The 24,454-nt window shown below is 33.3% G+C and overlaps 2 protein-coding genes across 2 annotated transcripts in view; one reads left to right on the plus strand and one right to left on the minus strand.

Moving 5' to 3' along the window:
* LOC113500597 overlaps positions 1–23,573 on the plus strand; it is a 46,546-nt gene extending 22,973 nt beyond the window's left edge. Inside the window, exons 2-6 of the mRNA XM_026881451.1 lie at positions 5,957–6,081; positions 14,669–14,788; positions 19,670–19,784; positions 20,758–20,920; positions 23,104–23,573. Coding sequence (XP_026737252.1) covers positions 6,022–6,081; positions 14,669–14,788; positions 19,670–19,784; positions 20,758–20,920; positions 23,104–23,236 — 591 coding nt within the window. The 5' untranslated portion in view covers positions 5,957–6,021 and the 3' untranslated portion in view covers positions 23,237–23,573. The remainder of the gene's footprint in view (positions 1–5,956; positions 6,082–14,668; positions 14,789–19,669; positions 19,785–20,757; positions 20,921–23,103) is intronic.
* On the minus strand, positions 8,530–12,317 carry LOC113500596 (WD repeat-containing protein 63). The gene has a single exon (XM_026881450.1). The coding sequence runs from the start codon at positions 12,180–12,182 to the stop codon at positions 8,895–8,897; it is 3,288 nt and encodes a 1,095-aa protein (XP_026737251.1). The 5' UTR covers positions 12,183–12,317; the 3' UTR covers positions 8,530–8,894.
* Positions 23,574–24,454: the final 881 nt, after the last annotated feature.

The following is a 24,454-nucleotide window of genomic DNA, read 5'->3' on the forward strand; positions in this document are numbered from 1 at the left end:
CGTTGAATAACAGATTCAAGGAACACGAACAAAGCCTCTGCCTTTAATATACGTTACGTTTACAGCTTCTTTTGGTAGCGTCGATTTCAATTTAAATAATTATAATTAAAGTTGAACTTGTTCACTTGACTTTCAGGTCTCAAAAGTAATTGCTTTTAGGATATCGTTATGACGTATTAAGATTAAAAGTTAAACGTTACTCATTTCACTGGAGTACGCGGTGGAATAGATAACATTTTGTGAATATGAAAATTTAGTTTCTAAACTAAACGTATGAAGATTTTTTTAAGTAACTAGAATAACAGTTGGTTCGGCTTAATAGGAATATTTATAATTCTGTAATTGTGAAATGCCCGCTGTCAATTAAGGGACGTAACAGGTAACTAAAACAACATCAGTGAGATTGACACATATTTAGGCACTTATCCTTAAATGAGTTTTCTTCAATTTATATGCGAAACTTGGCAGAAGGTTGAAGACACGACAAAAAAAACTAAAGGCACCCAATGTGGGGCACGTGCTATACATTGGGTGCCAATAGTCAACCAGCTTCTTTCATAACTACGTCTGCGGATATCTTTATTTTCGAGAAAAAGTACAAAATACAAGTTCATCCGTAGTTGGTTATATTTCAGGAGAAAGTTTTCCACTTCCCACATTTTTCCAATTTTGCTCAAAAAGAAAAAATATAGTTTTGAGTTTGCTCCTTAACGCTGCGGGAATGATATGACTGGCCTGCTGGTCTAGTGGTTAGTGACCCTGACTGCTATACCGGAGGTCGTGGGTTCGATTCCCACCCAGGACAAATGTTTGTGTGATGAGCACGATCATTTGTTCTGTGTCTGGGTGTAATTTATCTATAATATGTATGTATTTAGAACTATGTATATAAGTATGTTTATCAGTTGTCTAGTACTCATACACAAGCTCTGCTTAATTTGAGACTAGATGGCGTTGTGTGAATATTGTCCAACATTATATAGGGGAAGGTGGGGTAAGACGGGGACCTTAAGGTATTTCATAAATAAAACCCATCTTTTTTAATTGCACAACGTAGGAACTTTTATTAATTAAATAATCAGTCTTTCTTCTTTTAATAACAATCAGTCAAAACAAAAAAAAATAAGTTCTTCTCATAAAAATATAAACTTTTAAAAAATAACTGAATCACCCCATCTTACCCCACCTATAGGGTAAGATGGGGTATACCCCTGGGGTAAGATGGGGTATAGACTATTTAAGCGCCGTCATCTTCACAAACCGGGCAGATATGTTCAGCTTCGTCATCGCTGTCTTCCACTCCTGCACAGACACAATGCGCTCACTTGCCTCAAGTACGATAAGTGATACAAGTATGATAATCGGAATACAAGCCGCGACAGTATAGACATTCTGTATCTTCTTCTTCTGTGCCTTTTCGCTTTTTCGGTTTTTCAAGTTCTCTTTATTGTTATTTTTGTCATTTACTTTTTGTTTGTTACATGTGGTTTTAGTTTCTACCTATTTTAGTTTTCCTCTCATTCTTTTTTATATAGAAAAGCAGTAATAATAGCTGCTTTTCCCCTTCTTCGAACTTGTCTTGGTCTTTTTTCGGCGAATCGCGAATAAGGCATTAACTTTTTCGGGCTAACCAGATGGAATGCATCATTATCTATATAATCATTTACTGTTGCCTGCTTGAGACATGAGGTTGAAGCAGTTGGTGGAGGTGGAGAGTTTGCTAAATGATTTACGGCGGTGTAGCCATTTAAGCATCAGGAAATGACAACATTACTGTTTTTGGAACTGTACTATAAAAAAATAGTTAATGTTGAATGCAATCTCAATACAAACTGAATAACAACTCAGCGGATAAGATCGGGTACCTACCCCGTCTTGCCCCACATAAGTGTCCCATCTTTCCCAAACTGGACTTAAAAGTTGTATTGAATTTTTAGAGGTTATAAATCAAAAGAAACCGGCATGAATTAATGAGTTTACAATAGTAAAATAAATACAAATTAACAAAAAAAATATGTCACACATTATGTTTATCATACATTATAACAGTCATGCACTTTATATGCTTCAATAATTAGATAAAACCACTTCAAATTTTAAAAATGTACTTACCATGAAGAATCGTGCGCTCCTTCGAACAAACTTTTTGCGACTCTAACAAGTACTGATAAATACGACTAGATGGCGTCAAAATAACTTTTCAATTAATACTGTATTATATATTTTTGGAGGGTCCCCATCTTACCTCGCTACCCCGTCTTACCCCACCTTCCCATATATATTATAATGTTTCAACTTTCATTGCGAGAACACATTTATTGCCACATCATAATATCGAAGACGTCTTTATTTCAAATGGTTTTCGGTTGACTTTTGTTTATCGTTTTTACTGTAATTTTATAATCATCGATGCACAATTTCGGTTAGATTTAATTGAAATATCTCAAAGATAGACGAGATCTCTTAGAAATAAAATACGAACGCAAAAGATCATCATGATTTGACGTCAAAAATTTAATCAAGATCGAATCACAGCACTCAAAGGCTTCAAATAGAATCGATCTCAAAAACGAGAGCAATTTATTAATAGGGCTTTAGTCTATTTTCGACGAAAACCGGTCACTGATTGCCTGTCGTCTGCGACCTCCATGCTATACATATATATTCAAATGGAGTACTCAATCCTACAGATTTATCCGAAAAAATGCTTGAGGGACGAATGTAGGGGTTTTCCATTTAAATTTCCATTGTTGGAATAAAAAATATCTATTTTCTATTTGAGAAAACGAAGGTTTCCCAAAATAGCGTTCCTCAAAATACCTTCGCATTCTTTTTCATTTATTTTTATGTCTTATCTTGTTTTTATCAACCAATTTTCCATGGATTGTTTTCGGCCATGACGAAACCAAAAACATTTTTTTAGAATTATTGATCTTGACAACATTTTCATTAAAAAAAATGTCTTGTTTAATAGAAGATTGCTAAACATGGTAATTAATTGGAATCGTTAGTAGTTGAGTCTCCTAGAAAATCGGTTTAGTGTTGCCATAAAATGGTTATAAAAAGTACGCTCTTGAATGTGATACCTGTCTCCAGCTATAATAAAATCAGTGGACCTTTTAATAGAAGATCTGAAATAGATTCATAAAATTAAAATAGTTGCCTGAGGTGTCTCTTTGTCTTTTTTTACTTCTAAAGTTCTAACTAATTCACAAAGTAGACATTTTTTTTCTTTTAGCTTTTAGAATGGACGTTCGTTTGAAATGTGAAATGAAATGCTAATTTAAGAATTTCGTGTCTTCAAAAAACACGCTGATTATATTTGGCGGTTTCTTATTTGACATTAGATTATTTTTTCTTGATTAAAATAAAACTCTTAGAGCGAAATAAAGATAAATAAGGTTTTATGTGTTTTCTTTCATCGTGTTGATATTTCAATAAAAATAAATACATATTTTAACTACAGCTGGGTTCTTTGAATACTGGCAATTGTTAAAATGTTTGAATAAGCGCTCCTTTGAGACAGATAAGTTCTGTCTGTTTAGATTGACTAGTTGCTATACATTTCATGTTAATATTTAATAAGACACTTGCATATAAGACTCCTCATTCCAAATGTTCGCGTCTTATCTGTAAAAGTAATGATGTAACTTTCACTGCCAATTCAATAGTGATAGAAAATATGGTTACTATCCTAAAAAGTAACAACAGAATGCAATGGAAATAACATTCATTTATTCGAAAGGTTTCAGGTGTAAATCCCTCACGCTTGATTATGATAAATTGTTGTAACCCCAAGAGTGACGGCCAACTGACAGAAAGCTTAACAGGTATTACGTATATGGAAATTTGTTTACGACGGTTTTTGTTTCCTGAAATCATATGAAATACTAGCTGACCCAGCAAACGTTGTTTTGCCTAATAAATTATTTCTAGTTGTATGTATTTTTTAATGCCACGTTATAATAAAAATAAAAACAAAATATTTCGTAGGAAAAATAAAATATATTTTTTTAGTGTGAGCAACCCTTAACACTTATAGAAAAATAGATGTTGTTCTATTCTCAGACCTATCCAATAAGTATACAAAATTTCATAAGAATCGGTTGAAACGTTTCGGAGGAGTACGGTAACTAACATCGTGACACGGGAATTTTATATATTAGAAGAAGAAGATTATCTATTGCCTTCATGTATCAGTAAACATGAAATCTTGTGAAATAACTAACTTTCGCTAACCGCCTAAATGAGATTGCCATTGAGACTACTTAAAGTAAATGTATAACCTGTCATCGTGAGTCGTGATAATAAGAACTAAATGTGCTTCCGATCCTTGTCTCTTTGACGTTTATGATTGGTCCCATCTCGCCTTCTCAAAATTACGAATAATATATTTAGAATATGACTGTAAAATTTCAAAATGATAGGAACCAACGATCATGATTAGGCACCTCTGCAAAAACTAAAACCTCATTTGTGCGCCAAAATTCATCATTGCTTAAAAAAACAACGCTTATTACGTTGTACATAAGTAGGTAGATATACATGTATATGCAGTACCTACCCACTTCAAATAATAATCCATTCAAGTCCATTCTTTCTTTAACTCGTAAATTGCCATTACTCATTCAATATTCCTATTTACGGCGTTACGAGAACTGTTTTTCGCATTGTAATGAAATTGGAATTTCAATTTTGCTGCAACTGCTGCCGGTATTATTGTTGAATCTCCTTCTTATTTCATTTTAAATAATTTATCTTTGTGTATTGCGCGGAATAAATAATGTTTTCCAATACTGTGTTGTAATATTGCGAAGATAAACAATCTATATTTGAAAATTTAATTTAACGATTTTTGGTTTCGGGTGTCCGGGATCATGATTGTTTTTTTTTTCTTTGAAACTATAACATTTTACCCTTTATTTTTGTTTTGATGGACTAATTGTTCCATGACCATACTCCAGATCACTTTGTCCCATACTATATTCATACATCTAGTCTATCTATAATAATTTAATATTTAGTATCATATTTACCTCTCTACTCTTTGTGTACCTAAATGTTTAAATCAGAATGTGTAATATTGCTTCTTAAATCCCCTTTGAACGATACCTTACAATGAAAATGAAATACGTGTGAGTAATGTATTACAGACAAATATTTTCCCCTGAACAAAATCTAGGCATAATTGGTAAATGCTAAACTAAGTGAATTAATTTTAAATAAAGATAATAAACATTTAAACTTATATCCGCATTCTGCATTTTATAAATGAAAACTTTCTGTTTGAAAAATATTAATTGAAGTAATGTGGTTACCTACTTCTTCGATGAAAATATGCTGAGTCCGCAGATTGCGGCGGTTCACGATTGAAGTAAATTAAATGAATCTGCATGGAATTCGGATATTAAAATGCGGTTCCTTTTCATTTTCCGTTTACCGTTATACTTCGGTCACAGGAATGGCAAATACGCCAACAAATTCCTAAAATGAATTCGAACGTTCTATTCTTAGTACTGAATTTTATACGTTAACAAGATAAAAGGTTATACGGTTAAAGATATTTTATTTCTCAAAAGAATTACAAATTCACTTATAGAGAAAACATATGTTAGTGCAAGGCAATTTATCCACCAGCAAGCGTAGATAAAAACTATAACAAAAAAAAAAAAAATTTATAAATGTTATAAATGGAATAAACGTGCTGCGCGTTCTTGTTGGAGGAAAAGATCAATATACAAAGTAAAATTAAGAAATACTCAAAGATTCTTATTGAATATCACTATCTCCGAAACCCAGGGACTAGAAGTGCATTTTTCACCTCTTCCCCTTTGGTCATACTTGTAAAGTTGTAACCTCCTTTTTTCAGGGTCAAATTTCGATGACAACAACATTGAAAATCAAAGTAACCTGTATTCAGTTCTGGTTATATTCATATGATATTTAATCTTTACAGATGCTTGTGAAGCCAGGAATCTTCATTAAGTAATTCTTGGACAAAGGCTCCACAGCCCAGCACTTATGAAGCGCAAACTATGCAGAACATCGTTTAACTGTGAAGATATGGAGGAGCTGAATGTTGTAAGTACTGCAGTTACTAACAGCTGTTTCGACTGTTATATAGCGAGTAGATTCAATTATACTTAACATACAGTATGTGTTAAAATTATAATGCGAAATTTAATAATACTCATTTAGAAATATATGCAGAATGAAGAACACCGAAAATACTTCATACGATAAATCGAATCAGCTCGAAATTTCTCTCATGTTAATCCCATAGTACAATAATGTACGAGACTGGAATATTTAGTCAGGACGAGCGGTTACCATTGTGTAAGCCACTGCTTTGATCAAAGAAATCCATAGATTTTCCCTTGCTTTTCAGTCGTCATTATAATTATATAGAGCATTGTCTATAAATGCTAATGATCCTGACAATCAGGTGACGAATTTATAGAATAAAACCTTTTTACTTTACAATAGATATAAGTGTACAAAAAAAAACACTAATAAACCAAACTCTTTTCTAATTCCTCCGATTAAAAAGCCACAAGACTTTTTACTTTTGTAGCAAAAAGGAAATTACGATTTATCGAAAAATCTTAAAACTCGATTGCCTGCGATGAATATTAAATGGAACGTGGAAACGTGACTCATAAATAATAACTTTCCTGGGAACAGGCAACTAAGTTAAATGCCAGATATCAATTTCCAAACCAGTGTAAAAGATGTAGGGTTTTTCGGAGAATAGTCTATTTTGGTTTTTCTATTTCGGATTTCCATTTCCAAAACAAACAAGTTAGTAAAAAAATAACCATCGAAATACAGTAAGTTTAGTTATCTCATATTATGATGCCGTAGTAGCGACTGACTTCTTATCTAGTCAGTTAGAATAAAAAACCGAAAAGCATGCCTGTGGCTATATCCAGTACGAATTTGGCACATCCCCTTATTATCCTAAGGTTGTCCATGCAAATGACACTAAAAACAATTTTATCTTTTATACTTATTATATATAAATTCGCTTCTACAAGAGTTTTTCCAATTCCAACACACCAAGAGAGCAATTACTTCAACTTGTTCTTTTTAACTATCATCATCAAACCTAACGACTCAGAGCTCCCGACTGCATTAAGGTTGAATGCTCTCGTCGGCAAATGAACTCTATCACAATATACATAAAATTAATTATTCCATTGTTATCTTTTACTATCTGCACCCTGTTTTAGCGCTTAGTTATAAAATTAATTTCAAACGCACGATTTAAAAAAAAAACTGGCTTTTTGTGATTTGTAAAGATTGTAAGTACTCAAAGCCGTTTTTTCTAAATATCGAATTATTATTTAATAAAACCATTTTTTAATAAGCCACCACTTTTTAACCATTTTTTAACCACTTTTTTAGCACAAATAAATATATTTTCTTTCTTTCTTTCTTCATTGGGAATAATTGAAGCACCAGTGACCCACTAAAGATACCTACTATTGTTAATCCCTATGCAATGATCATTCTTGATTTCTTACAACTGTACATCAATAACCAATTTTGAGCTTCACCTAAATCTTTTATAGTAACTTACAAAAGACTGAATCATACTTGACCGACACAACGGTTTACTCACGAGTATTTATCATCCCTACTATGATTTATAATATTATATACATATATATATAACTCTGTCTGTCTGTCTGTTACGCTTTCACGTCTAAACCACTGAACGGATTTTAATGAAATTTGGGACATAGATAGAGTTGACCTTGAGAAAGAACATAGGATAGTTTTATCCCGGAGTTTTGAAAAGTTGTCTTGGAAACGCGATTTAACCGACCTCAACGCGGGCGAAGCCGCGGGCGAAAAGCTAGTAGTTAATATAACTAAAACTAGTTGTAAACTCTGGTTAGGACCAAAACTAGTCGGCTGATCCGATAAATGCGCGTGAGTATATCACTGTATCATTTAAGTGTTATATAACTCCTCTGGAGGGATTATGCATGAAAGAATAACAAGTGCTCATAAAATGTTGATAATGTTGGGAGTGAAACTAATTTAATAGGGCTACCTCATGAAAAATTATGACTAGCACCAAGCTCGGCTAATTGCTTGCTGACTAGTAAATATTAATTAACGTTAATTTAGTTACATTAAGCGCAAAATAGAATGATGAATTTTAATAAACATGTCATGTTATTACGCAGCGCAGAATTGAAATAGAAACTGTTTATTAATTGTTAAATTTTCAACGTAATTTACAAAAAAAATATATTAAAAAGCTCTCACTCTTTTTCTGATTTGTTTTTCTTTATTACATTCGAAAGCCGTTGTTAATTATTCTCGTGGAAAAAGCATACTTAACAGTATTGACTTCAATTTCTAATGATCACAGTTTAGCAGCTTTTCATGATTGAGACATGTATTCTTATTATAAATATATATTATTATGCGTTAGCCAACAGCCACCAAATAAGAAATTGCAACAGCTGCCGTACAGTGTAAGGTGACTAATAAAGATATAAAAAAATCGATACACTCCAATAACACATTTTTATTGAAAAATAATAACACAATAATACATTATATAAGTATTAAACGATACAATTCAACAGATTACTACAAATGGGAAAATAATATAAGAACTTATTTTCTCTTTAACATTCAGACCAGCTCGTATGTACTCGTAACCTGTATTCCAATGATAGTTGTTATGAAATTGATGTCTCCCCAACGATTTTTAAACTGTTATGTACCAACTTCATTCTTACTCATATAAGTAAGAACTTGTATAGCTGTACATTTTTAATAAATTCAAATACAGATATTTTAATTATTAAGAAGTACAGTCATAATAAAAATAATACAAGTATAAATTTAAAGTAGTCTATCCAAGTTTTAATCTATCTTAAAAGTGCCCCTTTTTCGCTATCATCATCAAAGTCATCCAAATCAGACACTCTAGGTTGTTTTGGAGGTGGTGATCCCGAGTTTGAATCTCGACCTTCTTCTTCAAGTCTATATTTATGCATTTTCAAATACTCTTCTTGCGAATTCAAAGCTGCGCGTCTGTCTTTACCTTCCGCAACCGTGGTATCCCAAGAGAACACGACCTTGAACGGATTTTGAAGTACAGTTTCTATAGAGGACTTTCTCAAATAGTTATAATCTTCCAAATATTCTTTTTTGACTGAATCTCTGTCATCCGAAAGCAAACTTTTCTTAACTTTGGGAGGTTTTTTTATCGCTTCAGGAAATAGTATTGCAACAGTGTCGTTAAAAATAACTTTTTGATTCTTCATTATTTCCAACATTCTTCTTTCTTTCTCTAAGCGTTGTGTTTCTAATTCTCGCAGTGGTTTCTCATGTTCTATTAATAAAGCTCTATTGATTCTTTTCTTTACTGCAATTGTTCTTTCAATTAGTTTTTGTATAATTTTTTGCCACCTTTCTTCTGGACCGACAATTTTCATCCTTTCCAATCTCCTAGCTTCGGCTTCTTCATCATTCTTCTTTTCTATTTCTTCTCTTTGGCGACGCTTTTCTTCTTCTTTTTCAGCTAAAAGTGCGCCTTCCTTTCGTTTTATTTCTAATAAGATGTGAGGATTATTTTTCATAAAGTTATCTTGCCAAGTAATAAAAGAATGCATTACTTTCAATTCTCTCCCAATCATTGCTTTCATGCGTTTTTCATAGCTAACATTGGATAACATAAATATTGGTGGACTCAAAAACACTCTAAATGATCCATTAACATCACTAACTCCGATAATATTTTTAGTTAAAGGTAAGGTATGCAGACTGACCCCTGTAAGCATTGTACCTGATAGAGTTTGTACAGATATTGGTTTATCACTTCTCAAGAGCAGATCCCAAGTTTCTAGATCGCCTTCGGAATTCGTAATAAAAAGTAAACTAGGCTTATATAGAGACCATGCTCCATCAGTCAAGCGATAGGGCCTTTTTTTCCATATAACTGGACGTCCATTCAGTTTATCTGACCATATGGCAAATATTTTTCCACCGACTGTCAATGTTATAGATTTCATTAGTGGGTTTTTCTGAGTACATGAAACAATACCATCATGTATGCAACAAGTAAATTTGATATCGCAATATTCAGAGTTTACAATTTCTCCAGTGTTAAACTCGTGTCCTTCCCAAGATACACGTCTAAGTTCTCCGTGTTGGGAGCCACAATATACCGTAGGGAAGGGTACACGCTCGTCATCTGGTAAAATTTCACAATAAAAATATTTTCTACCCGTGGAGTTATATTTTGGAATATAAGTATATTTAATCACCGGTGGAACCAAATCAAGAGTTTGCAGTTGCAGAGTCTCTGGTTGACCTGCAATACCTAATATAACCTTATAGGTGGGCTGTAATATACGATCCAATATCTTAAGCGGTGATACGTCAACTAGTAGACCAGAAGGTCTCCTTGGAACTCTTTTCGATTTCTTTATTTTTTTACCATCGACAAAAGTGACATTGTCGGCAGACAAATTCCAAATCAAAATAGTTCCATCTTCAGATCCGCTCATAAATACTAATGATTTTTTGTTATGTTCTGTTTTTACCGTTTTACCAGTAGGTGTAATCAATAAATTAGGTGAAACCCATTTAATGGCAGTAACGGGCCCGTAATGACTGGTCATTAAATTGCTTAGAGCTGTAGCGTTTACAACAGCTCTATCTTGAACAGTTTTCATCCAAGTCATATGAGCATTCATAGCGATTCGATATTTTTCCCTTGTTTCAGTTAGTACTTCAATTTTTTCGACATTTTCTAATTTATTTGTTATATCCCAAATTACTATTTGTCCATTCACTAAACCACCTACAAGAATATTTTCGTCAAAAGGACAAAATGAAAGTACCTTCACCTCACGAGGAGATTCTAAGTACAATTTTGGAATCAAGCTGTCAATATGGCTCCATATCATTACAGGGTTTAGCCCATAGACAGCCCTCTGAATCGGATCGGCACGAGTAGTCAAAGTTTTCATAACAGTTGGTGAACCATCAGCATACGAAATGGCAACGATCCCGGACCACATTGGATGAAATACCGCGGAGGAAACATATTTATCTTTTGCTCTGACGTCTGTAAAACAGACATACTCTTCGAATGTCATGGTACCCAGAGTGCCAACATGTTTCTGAGTGACAAGGTTGGGATAATCATTGCAATACATGTCCATTACTGTATTCAGTTCTATAATTGACTCCATTTGTTCGGTTTTTGTTGATAAGAAGCCGTTAACCTTTTTTATGTACGAGGGTCTACGCAAACGTCTATAAGCTTCTCTATAATTAGCCATCGCTACGTCATCAATTGGGTGCTTCTTTGTTTTTTCGTCTTCGTCTGAACTCACATCGTCGTCATCATCATCATCTAATAAGGGATCATGTGGGTGCGCCCCAACATCACCACCTGCATCCATATCACCCATTTGCCCTAAAGCGTCTGCAATGGATTGGGTCCACATATTTTTAGGATATTTCAATTGCGTTTGAGCAGAACGATCAACTACACCAGGTGCTATTTGGCATGCAGCATCAACTCTTCGTCGGAAAACATTATTAAACTTTTGCCTGTATGGTTTCAGTTCAATGTAACCATCTCGTACCGAGTTAGTATCTCTTACATGAAACATTTCCGGTTGATACTCCGTAGGAAATTTAGCCTTAATCTCCAGTTCCATAAGAGTTCTAGTGTTGATAGGCCGTAATTCCATTATTTCAGCGTCGCTTCCTAAGCAAACCCATGGACGAGGTTTTTTTTGAACTGCTTTTTCTAACTTTTTCTGTTGCCTTTTAATGAATCTATCCGATTGTTGTTTGCAATGATCTCTGCTTTCAGTTGTAAGGCAAATATAGAATTGAGCTACATCTTTTGATTCATCTACAATGTAGCCCATCAAAATGTCGTCTTCGGTGTATTGTTGTATTTTTTCTCTTAAAGGATAAAATTCGGATGCTTCACCTTCTAATTCTATGGACTCATTAATCTTGGCCTTACTTACATAGATCCATGGAAATTGAGCATTTAAGTTGACCCCTATTGCAGCTTCTATCAATGTTTGAGTTTCTTCACTAAGTATAACTGTATATACGCCTTCAACATCATATTTTGGTATAAATCTTTTCCTCCGTGGTTGTGGCTGAGCATATATCGACGACATTTCGTCTTCCTCAGTTTTAACTGTAATTAATTATAAAAATATGTATACGGTGCAATATATTCAATTAATAATATTAATTCAACACACAATTCAAGACGTCTTATTTGATCAGTCAGTGTCATGAAATAAAAAAAAAACTAAACCGTATGCGTACTTTTTGATATTTATATGATAGAACCTCCTCAGTACATTATTTAACAAATAAACACATATAACGAAAGTTTTTTCGTAAAAAGTTACAATTGCAAAGGTAGAAATAGCCATAATGATGTTATCAAATTTTTTAGAACATTAATAAATTCTATATCTTTTTTGTCTAAAGTTGACTAAAAAAGCAAATACCAGATATAATGAAATGTTCTCGAATGCGGCAGTTTTCCAATAAGTAGATCACCACACTATGATCACGGTGGGGACCGTAACGCTTGTTAGAATACTGCGTCTTTTTGCAAGTGATTTAAATGTAGATATGTGAAAGGCATTGCAATGCAAGAAGTAAATTTACTTGCCTAAGACAAACGCGTGTAAAAAAATATAAGTATTTCGATAATATAATTTATAGCACGCAAAATGCAAACAGAAGAATGTTTATACCTGCTTGAACCAGAGTTTCCACTTTTTTATCGTCCGTTTCCGTAGATTCTTGCTTAACTTCATCTTTTTCGATTTCTTCTTCATCATAACTTGATTCTGAAGATGAATTACGTCGAGGTGGTACAGTTGTAGTTTCATCTTCACTGTCTGGTGAGTCCCTCATTTCTGTTATCGGATTAAAAGCAAGAGAACATGTAATTGTTACATTTAGAACTTTTTTTTTTTCTTTTTTTATAAATAAGTATAAATAAATGCGGACAACATCACATACATTGTTCTGAACCCAAAGTAAGTTGCTGAAGCACTTGTGTTATGGAATTCAGATACAATGAAGGTACCACAAACACCCAGACCCGAGACAATGTAGAAATGTGAATTTTTACATTGACCCGACCGGGGATCGAACCCGGGACCTCAGAGCTAGCGACACCTTGAAACCGGTGCGTGCGCCACTCGACCACGGAGGTCGTCATAAGAACTAAATTAATCAGACTCGGTTTTATTTAACTGAATACACTAATCCAGTTATTTGTCTTTGACATCACTATTACCATCAAACACAGGTGCCTGGTGATCATCTATCATTAGAATATGATAGATTATTTACGTGATTTTAAGAAACGTCAAATTTAATGACGAATTGTTCGCTCATTTTCATTAAGTTCATTTGTAGTAAAAATTTGAAGCTTGGCGCTCAAACATATTATTATTTAATTCGCTTTTTCTTGCGCTCCTAATTACATGTATTATTTTGTGAAAAAAATTCATAGTTTTGAGAGATATATGGTTGTCTGACCACACATTAATGTAGTTGCTAGGGTACAAAAACATGCGTAAAATTCTCTATTCTCTAATGAATGATACTTTTTGTGCAGCCAAAGGTAATTAAGATGACACACAGTCTAGCTACTCAAAATTATATACACTTAATAAATATTTGAACATTTATTACTTACCGGTATTGGTTCTTCGTTCTTCTTAAAACTTTAAAAAATTACTTAAACTGAACAACGTAGAGGTAATTCAAATTGTCTCTGTATTGTGGGTTGATTAGTAAACAAACCGTTGCCTACTCTTTACGCATGCGTCAACAATTCTGGTACCAGGTAGTACCAACAGATAAAGACAGGAACTTTATAGAGCATCGCGGACTGCATAATGCGTACACTATGACAAATAAAAACCAACCTTAACAGTTTTAAAATAGAGTTACTTTTAAAATGAAAGTTACAAACAATGTGCTTAAGCAGACACTATGTTCTTATACGATTGTTCATGTTTGTACATCGAGAAGCTAGAAAAATAATTTCAGAAACTCGTTTAATGTTCGACTTGCAACTAAATTTTTCAATCGTCTTTTTGAAAAATCAACGATGTGAATAATAGTGTCACCCCAATGTTTGCCAAGTTTTTCAGTACTTAGCCTTTTACTCCAGCACCAGGTTGGCTCAAAGCCAATCAAGTTAGGTATGCTTCCACATATTAATAGGAAGCTTTACCCAATTTACAAACCGTTGAAATACAACCTTAGAGTAAGCTCAGATAGATTTTTAATGTAACTTAATAGTCCAATTTACTTGTTCATGTAGAAAGAAAAATGAAAAAAAAAATATTTTACTGGATATAATTCTTATTTTATAATATGTGTGCCGAGACAAAAGAAAAGCGAAAGAATAAAAATAAACTCAGTCCCTCGAATTTAAAAGGTCTAATATTATTTGACCACAAAGATGTCATTCACACTTAAGTTTCTAACTTTATTTTTACGCTGAAAAGATTAGTAAAAATTAAATAGCCAAGTTCTTTATGCTTTTGGCCCAGTTCTTTTAAAATCTTCAAAGCCGAATAATCCGGGTTGTTCTCAGAAAGCTTAAACTGATTAATTGTTATAGGGTGCCCTGTCTCGGCGGAAGGAGTCAGCAGCTCCGTTGACGGGGGAGCGAGACAGCACGATATTTCGTCATGGCTTCGGGTACCCTCTCGCTCTGGTGCTACGACTACGAGTTTTACAGGTGAGTAATGTGCGATAGGGATTTGAATGGGTTTTTTTCTTTTACGATCGATATTGTCTGAAGGGCTCTACGTTGGATAGAACGTTTTGATAAGTTTTTATAGCAAAGCTCTTAATTGTAAGCTTATTTTGTAATAATAACAAGTCGAACTTGTTTTTGATTCTTTTGACATTTTAAATTGTGTTATTAATTGATATACTGTATTATATTATGAATGATTTTTGAACACACTTTCAATTTAATTCTTACAAAATAAATGAGAATTTATATACTCATACTTTCGCATAATAAGTTTTAATCTAGTTTTAGTAGTTTTTTTCCTTAAAATAAACCAGTGGTAGAGCCTGATCTCTAATGTTCTTGTTTTGAGTCTTAAAAGCTTAGCAGACATTAAATTTTGCTTTTTATGGCTCAACTTGCTTTCATAACGTAGCAAAACTGTAGGTTCTCTCCTGCAGTAAACGACACACTTAAGTCTAACACTTCAGTTTTATTTTTAGCTTTAGCAAAGCTTATGCTGACACAAATTTCATTCTACATTCATTTACAACACGCTTACTTCCGTTTACTCGGTTTTAAAATAAAAATTAATTCAGTATTTAACTTTGCAAGATCAATATCGAAATCGTTAAATATTTCGCTTGAATGTAAGTTCCACATGGGGATCGATCCCGCAGAGCACACGTAGCTCACCAGTGGGTTTGGTGGTAACCTATAATACCATTTGGCTACATGCAGATTGTTTTAATTTCTACTAGGAATTACCTGGCATGTTATAACTATACAACTATCAAGCCTATTTTTTACTGAATATTGCAGCAACAACTTATCATTTTCAATTCTACAATAGATTTGAAAATCTTTTGATTAACTTATTTCGCTGGCTGTATTCGGTCATCATAATAAATTAGCCCTCGAGGACTTGTGACTACAGATGTCACTTTCAAGTACCACTATCATAGCATACCGCTTAACATAATATTCGCATTTATTGCAGCTGTTGTATTTAAAAGCTTACATTATAAGTTTAGTCAACCTAATTAATGCATAAAATTAATTTCGCGTTGATTTAACGTTTCGTGTTTTAAATGAATTTGTTAATGCTTTAAACAACCGACATGTGTTATTTAATTATTGCAGAACAAAAATATATTTGTTTATAATTTAACACAAGACTACAAAAGTTTAAGAGTTAGTCTCCTATGTTTGGTGTTGTTCTGAATATATTTTTTTGGAATACATATTATTTGATGATTATGGGATATTTATAATTATATGATTTTTCACAAATCATAAGCTATTGTTGATAATTGATAGTTATTATTATCACGATGAATGATTATTTCCGTTTGTAGCAAAGAGGTCTTCTCACATGACAAAAAACAAATCATTGATTTCTTATCTCATAGTCAAATAAAATAAAGGCAAGGGAAAATATATGAACCTAACCTTACTCTAGGTTGTATACAAAGCCACATTAGATCTTCAATAATGATTCCTATTAACTGAAACCACAAAGCCAAGAAGCCAAGAATTTTAATTTATTTAGCTCATATTCGTTACTAAAGTTCTCAGCTATTGTAACAGATTCACTGAATATTCATGGTTTAAATATATCCAGCATTGTAGACTGAAATACAGCGTTATAATATTTAATAGACAAGACAGTAGTCTAATAGTAAACGCAAACTTAGATTGTGGATACCAGTCGACAAACGATATTCACAGATATCAGATAGGAGTGATTTTGAATATACTTTTTTATGATTGTTTTGTTGTATGTCAGATGTGTTGCTAGTTTTGTTTTTTATTTACATTGTTTTCTTATGATCCTAACGTTGACTTGATCCGTAGATCGTGACTAGGTATTCGTAATATTGAGAGCCTTCGAGAGTACGCCTAAAAGCACTATAAGACTAAAAAAACATTTTGATTTAAATTTTATATATTTTAAGGCACCTTTGAATGATCAATAGAATTAGATAGTTAGGATAGATAGGTAGTAAAAAGGGGTTTTAATGTTGTAAAGTACGTGAAACTTGAAGTTTACGTCACGCTGTGGTTTTCCTTAGCTACTATCCATCTTGTACAAACGAGGTTAGTTTGAAAGCAACATATGTTAGAAATTCCGGAACTTTAGCATTCTTGAAATAAGCTTCTTATTTTGTAGCCCTTTTATGTATCGCAACCTCATCGTTATGATTAAGTTACAAACTACAAATCAATAATACCTAACACTGCTCAAAAAATAAAAAAATGGACCTGAAAAATAAAGAATGTATTAATTGAGTTCTTAAATCGTCTGTTAATACTGTTATTTTTTGTAAAAATCTCCAGCATTTTAGGAATCGTTTCAAAACCTTTTTTGCGGATGGGATATGCCTTTGGGGCTGGTCGTGTATCAATAGTATTAAATCACTTTAAGCACTCGGAATGGCGAATTAAAACAACTGGAAGATTTACCAAGAATATTTTATTTCAGTTAACGAAATCGAGCATCCTAAACTTTCTTGCTTTAGTGATTTTCTCAACATAAAAATACCTGAAATCATATACTATCTAAGACGTAGGTTATATTATCCTTATAATTGCGAGTTACGCTGGAGCCATTATTCCAGTAAAATTTGTACGAGAAAGTAGCTCATAAAAGTTTCCCCAGCTTCTATCTTATTCCTTCCACATGTCCAACTTTTAATTAGCCCTATTTTTCAACGATAACTTACCAAATTGAAATTACTTTCTCCAAGTTATTTCTTATATTACCTTCATTTTATTGAAGACCATGATTGGATTAAGTCGCCCCAAAATCTTCACTCAACACTCAATCTGATTACGGTCTATCTTCGAGTTAACGTATCTTATATAAATCGAACTGTGGAGATTTTTGATCGCTGAAAGAACGGGAAAATGGTTTTCATACGGTTCAGTATAAAATATGTTTTGTTAGTCTTAACAGTTGATATATTTTTTTTGCATGTTTTTCTCCAATTAACTTAAAGTTAATATTTGCCTTAAAATATCACAATGAAATGAAAATTTACTTATCATTTCATTTAAGACATCTTTTCTTAAAAGACATCAAAAAGGAGGAAGTTGTCAATTCGTCGGTATTTTCTGTATTATTTTTTTGTTTTTACCTCAGAATTATGGACTGTGTTTATTCTTTTTTCATTCCACATAAAGCTGCCATTTAATTTTGATACTATTAAAATTTCATCAAGTTTGACGCAGTAGTTTTTTATTTGAACTTTTTTGTATGTTTTTGTTGCTAAGACAGTATTACATGCATTTAATGTTCAGTAAAATAGTTGGATCTGTGCTACTATTACTAATATAAATTAAATGAAAAGCTTTGTTAAAAATAATTCAAATATTATCTTCCCATTTAAACCTTGAAAAAAAGTAAGTTATATACCTAAAATATTGTTAAAACAGAATGAGATTCCTGCCCATTAGAATATTGTATCAGAATGCCGAAACCTCTTCAGCGACTATTAACGACACCCATAGGAATAAAATAAAGATACATTTCTTTTTGCTAAAAATAAAACGAAATTCTTAATTCCTTAAGGAACCTTAACAAACAATGGCTCCTACGAATGGTGGGTAATTTTTGCTTAGTAGCTTAAGCCATAAAGTCTTACGATGGGGTCTTTAACGATCTTCAAATAAAAGGTTTTAATAGTTCTATTGTTTTCGGGATCCCCTGAAACGAACTGAAATAACAGAGCAAGGGTTGTAATAGTGCGATCGAGACAACACACAACATCATAGAGTTGCGTCACACTTCCACAACTACACCAGTTTTACTTTAAGAATGAAAAGCAGGAGTTTTGTCTTTGTTGAAACGTATCTTTCACGCCGTACCCTTTTTTAAGTAGTATTGTGCATCTAGAATTACTCTCAGGCTCGTAGAAGGGGTTCCGGATATTTTTAGGTGATGGTACGATATGTCCCCATGTCATGTCCTCGGCGTGAGTTGGAGACATTAGCCTTTACGCCCAGAAAAAAAAGCGTGTATCTCTTTCACAAATGCAACTGATTTTGTTACTAAATATAGGACCTCAGTTGAACTACTGCGTATAAATTGAATTTCAAATGGATATTAATCTCAACGTCGATTTAAGTTACATCAAAGTCATTATAATTAGACCCAACCCACGGAGATTATTCACTAAAATCCAATATCGCTTTTGGTCGCGTTGAATAACCCATTACTAGTAATAATGGAATTATAAGCTTTACGAAAGCGATTATTTAGTTACACCTTCTCATCAAAGTTTTGATCCTCGAATTAATAGAGATACTTTATATCACTGTTTGACAAATCTAAATTAATAATATTTAGAACGGAAGTTTGTAGGAATAACTTTTGATGTACTAAAACAATTTTAGAAATAACTAGCTGTTGCCCGCGACTTCGTCCCTGTGGGTAGAAGATATAAGTTATGATTTAGGTATAACTGCCCGGTTTTTTTCACACTTTCCATTATATGTTAGCTCCTATTAATCGCAGCGTGATGGTTTATAGCCTAAAGCCTTCCTCCATGAATGGTCTATTCAACACAAAAAGAATTTTTCAATTTGGACCAGTAGTTCCTGAGATTAGCGCGTTCAAACAAACTCTTCAGCTTTATATATTAATATAGATAGATATAGAATATAGATTTAAAAAAAAAAGTCCCTTTTTTTACTCACTCAAAAAACAAAGATACAAAATTCTTCATTGGATCAGGTTGATGTATGACCTAAGTGCCATGCCATGGATTAAAAACTTCTTAAAACTTCACTGATTATGAAAAAGACATAATTGACTTTATTAATCTGAATTCATACCCAAAAATTTTATATTGTGTATAGTAACAGAACGTTTGCTTGCAGATAGTATGTGGCATATCAGCGATGGTGATGGGCAGCGTGGCGTTTATAGAAGAGAGGCAGAAGTTCAACATGGGGCTCGGGATTCCTGCGGGAGCCATCACAGTTTTAGCTGCAGGTATAAGCATTAACAAAAATATATATTTAATTTTTGTAGATAGTGTTGTACCATGTTTTGAGATGTAAATATATTAACAATTTAATACCTACACACACTGTTTTGTATTGATGTATAGAAGTTACAAAATTTCTCTTAGAGACAGATGTCTTCCAGCAGACTTGCGAATCCAAAAACACTTGATAAACTAATTTATAAAATAGTTTTAAAAATGCCAAAAAAGAAGAAATAATAAATACACACGTCATTATTATGTTTCTTTTTTATTACATTAACAAATATAGTCTGTAATTATGTGCAATTACGTAGATCTTACGCTGGTATGTCTCGTTAATTTAAAAGCAGCAAAGTACTTTAATAAATAAGTAACGTACATTAAAAGACGTATCGTGCCCCATTTATACGGCTCGAAATATACTAATTACTTACATTTCGATGTCTAATGGCCGTAGATTGACTAATCCAAGAGTAGTACTTAGTAGAATTGCTAGATTAATAGTCTCGGCAACTTATTAATTACTTGTAGTAAATGTGTACCTATAAATTCTAACTGGAAATTATTTACAGGGAACATCATAAAATATCTTTTTTTAAGTAACCGCTCCTGCATTTTGGAATTTCAGTTGTGCATCCAAGTCACACAAGACTCGGAACAAGCGTTTCCAGATTACAAAAATGCTTGTCCCACGCGGGGATCGAATCTGCGACGCTTGGCTTTATATGAAGTCTTAATTGCGGCAAAATAATAAGGTTCTTAAATAAAGATGTTACGGGATTGTAATCGATACAAAAAGTATCGTCCTTTTGCGACGTTCGCTAACTTCATATAGAATGTTTTTTATTATACGTGCAGATTTTTTTAAACTCATAGAGTTCGCATTTACATAAACATAAACTTAATAAATATTACGCTTCAGCTAACAAATATTATTATATTATTATATACCAAGTATTCCTACGTTCATTGTTCCAGCTATATCTATCCACACATCACGAGGCTGGACGTCAATGCCGGGGATGGCGGCCAACAAAGCGAGTGCCGCTACTATAATATGGGCAGCCGCAGCGTGCATGCTTGTCGCTCTAGTGGTACAATGCTGTAGAACTATCTTGGACCCGCCAGGCGTTGATCATGGGTACGTACCTACTAAGTATATTCTGATTGCGTTTCAACGCTATCAATCTTTAATGCATCTGTTTTGGATTATTGCGGCAAACTGTATTTAAGTAGAAAACGGGCTTTATGTCAGAAAATTTATAACGGCACGTCATTTTATCAGATAAAATTTGATGTATGGCATCAAATTATGTCCTACTTAAACTAATTTAATTCTTGCCTTAATCCTACACAGTAGTGAACTCATTTGTTTATATTAGTAGCTCACGATTTAAGTTGCGCATTTATTTTAATTTTCCACCAAGATAATACATTCAAACAACTATTTGGTTTTTACTCTAATAATTCACCATATACATAGGTAGAGGGCGAGGTAGAAATTGGTAAAAGTAGGAGTAAACAGTTGCTGAAAACATTTTCTGATTGATGACGATAAACGTGACATCAAAGATTAATGAAGTTTACGTGGTGAGCGAAGCGAAGTCTCGCCATTTCAGTCTACAGAATCTTGCAACGCTAGACAAGGCAAACAGATCCTGCACGTATGTTATGTAGCTCCGTAACCGAACCCATTGGATATCCGAAATAAACCTTTATTGGAAATTCAAACCGTTACCGATATACCTAAAATGTTTGAATAATTTTCGATAGAGGAGGAAAATCACTAAACAGTATATAAAATTTAAGTCGTTAAGAAATCTAAAGTTTTCAGATATTCTGAAATAATTTTATATTCTCAATTGTAAACAACAACAATATCAAATTACCTATTCACAAGTAAAGTCCTTATCTGAACCTGAAACACGCAAAATGCCTAGTGCTACAATATGCCGTTTGAACACGGCTTTACAATTCCAGGTGTCATAACCTCCTGTCACCCTTTGAACCGGGCTGCATCAAACCTATGCCCAAATGCATCTAAATAATTACAAACTAAGCTCTCGTTAGCAATTCTGAGAAACTCTCGGTCAAAGTTTGACGAGGCTTGACTTCAGAAGTTACTGTTCTGTGTTGTTACTGCAATACTAATTGTTATAATTATTAATATTTTAATATCTTACTAGAAATGCTAAATCTGGCTAAAAATTGAAATAATTTTAGTCCCTTCCAATGGTAAACTTGAGTTAAGTTTAAGTTTTCTAATTCTTTATCGTTATTAGTATTTATGTTTTATTTGTAATCTTTACCATAATTTGTTGTTATTTAGAAATCGTTGTAAAGTTTCTACTTTTAATATTGTACCTAAATGTTTGGGATAACGGAAGAATGTTATAACTCCACTTCTTACAAATCTATATCTCTAAAATGATCATCTATCTCCATTACGAGCTATAAGCCATTTTTCTTAAAGACGAAATTCCAAGAAATTTACAGTAGGTATTATTATTTTCTAATGAATAAACTTAATTAATCAAATCAACATCTCTGTTTATTATTCAAACCGTTAGTTATCAAAACTTAATAATGAAATTATACAGACTTGTAGGTAGTATGCAAAACAGCTAGGTATCAAGACAGATTCTACTGTCAGTATTATTTAGAGCTAAAGAAACGAGGAATAAACTTTAAGAAACTTCAGTATATTCACAACAAGGATCTATCGTAAAAAGAAAAGGGACCTTGCAACAGGCTAAAAAGGAAAAGAACATGTCGGCGAAGAGTATAAAAGAAAAGGCCTCTACCTGCAATAGGCCCTAGGGCTAGGTATAATAATTTTATGAGAAAAATATATATACACGCCCACGCCTACTTTCAGGCCTGCCGCCCCCGACATATTGTTAGAAGTTTGCTACAAAAGGCTATTCAATCGTTTGTCTTTGAAAAGCTTTATGAAGCGAACTTCAACGCAAGCTTCAAGGACAGGTGCATAGGTTCGACCTTTATAAGCTTGTATAGTGTGATAAAAATTAAAATCAGACATCGGGCACCTTGACCGATAAAATTATCTAATTTTGGAACTGGTTCAAGGCTGAGGCTGAATTGTCAATCGCTCTTGATGTATATTCAATTAAATATCGATCGGTATTCTATCTTGTGTCGCCATTAAATGATAATGCATTAACAATTCATACCTTTGACAACTTTGCCGTTCGATAGTAAACACAATTGTAAGACAAAGGATATTGTTATGTATTATATTTTCAGGAAAGCTTCTACTTAGATAAAAAACTATAAATTTGTCTCCTTTTCCTATGATTGCAGAGACGGTCCTATAGAAGAAGAAACGCTACCATCATCACGCGATTTAGTCATAATTGCGTGCGTTCAAATCGCGCTTGCAGTCACTACACTACTTAGCGCAGCGATCTGTGCACGCATCGATAGCGGTACATGACTGGAGCCACAGCGCACACTCACCCGACGCAGGGTGAGTGAAGCGCCTACAACGCCTGCTGTGGCTGCAGCAGCTGAACTCACCGTCTCACCGCCTGATGACGTCATCGTTGAAAGAGAAGGTAGTAGAGTCGCCTGGTTGATATAAACGTTACGTGAAGAACAATATTTTCATAAGAAGAGCCTTTGAATGTACGGATTCTTGACGTCAGCATTAAAAGAGGTAGCAACGCCTAATTGATGTAAACATTGTGTAACTGTTAATAAAGTAAAAACCATTTCAGTAATAGCCACGCCATTGAATGTGCAATGGCTTCTTTGATGGCGTAATTGTGGAATAAGAGAAATCACGTTGATAATAAACTCCTACAGTTTCAGCGTGTGAAGTGCATGCAACACTAGTCAACGAACCATGTTTATCTATATACTCTTTGATGACGTCATTAGTGAAGAAATGGGGTAGTAGAGCGTTCAAAACATTCTCTACACGAACTCTGTTAGTGTTACAAACAATAATCAGACCATATTTTTTTAATATAGTGACAAATATGCAAGTGAATTCTTCATATCCTTTGCAGTAAAATGCGTAAAATAGATGTATAAAAGTATAGGTCGTGTACTAAAAACGGTAGTAACTAATCGCATAACGGTAGAAATATTTGTGAACCTTTTTCCCTTAGTATCGGATTTCGCCCGTTGAGTGCTGTTAATTACTTTGGCTAAGTAACAGGTAGCGCGCATTTCATTTTTGTTTACATTTCTGTGTAAGTAATTGTTTAATTTGTAACCCTGATTTGTAAAACAAGTTTTTTGTAATTAAAGCTAGACTTCCTGCATCTTGGTAATAAATCAAACCTTTAAAATGTTATTGATTTTTTGTTTCATTGTTCACGATCAAGATTTAATTAATTTATCAAATTACCTATTATAAATAAGGCCATTCCAACTGTAAATAATAGATAAATTGTAGACTGAAATGTCGTGTAAATCATCTTATATTCATCTAAGTCAATGCAGCAATTTTATGAGCTATTCAATCCGTAAAAAACTTCTGCTAGATTCCGCTTTAAAAACCATTTACGCGCACCAAACACATATGCTACACTGATATAATGTCACTCAGATTTAGGCATATAATACATTTGTCTTTCTCAAAACTCGAGAAACTCGAACTCGTACTAGAAGTACATTTTCCATATGATATATTAAGGAGCTATCT

The sequence above is a fragment of the Trichoplusia ni genome, chromosome 14, assembly GCF_003590095.1.
Source record: "Trichoplusia ni isolate ovarian cell line Hi5 chromosome 14, tn1, whole genome shotgun sequence".
In the NCBI taxonomy this organism is placed as follows: Eukaryota; Metazoa; Arthropoda; class Insecta; order Lepidoptera; family Noctuidae; genus Trichoplusia; species Trichoplusia ni.

Coding starts and splice junctions, on each gene's coding strand:
- LOC113500596 (XM_026881450.1), bottom strand. CDS start 12,182: ATGTCGTCGATATATGCTCAGCCACAACCACGGAGGAAAAGATTTATA.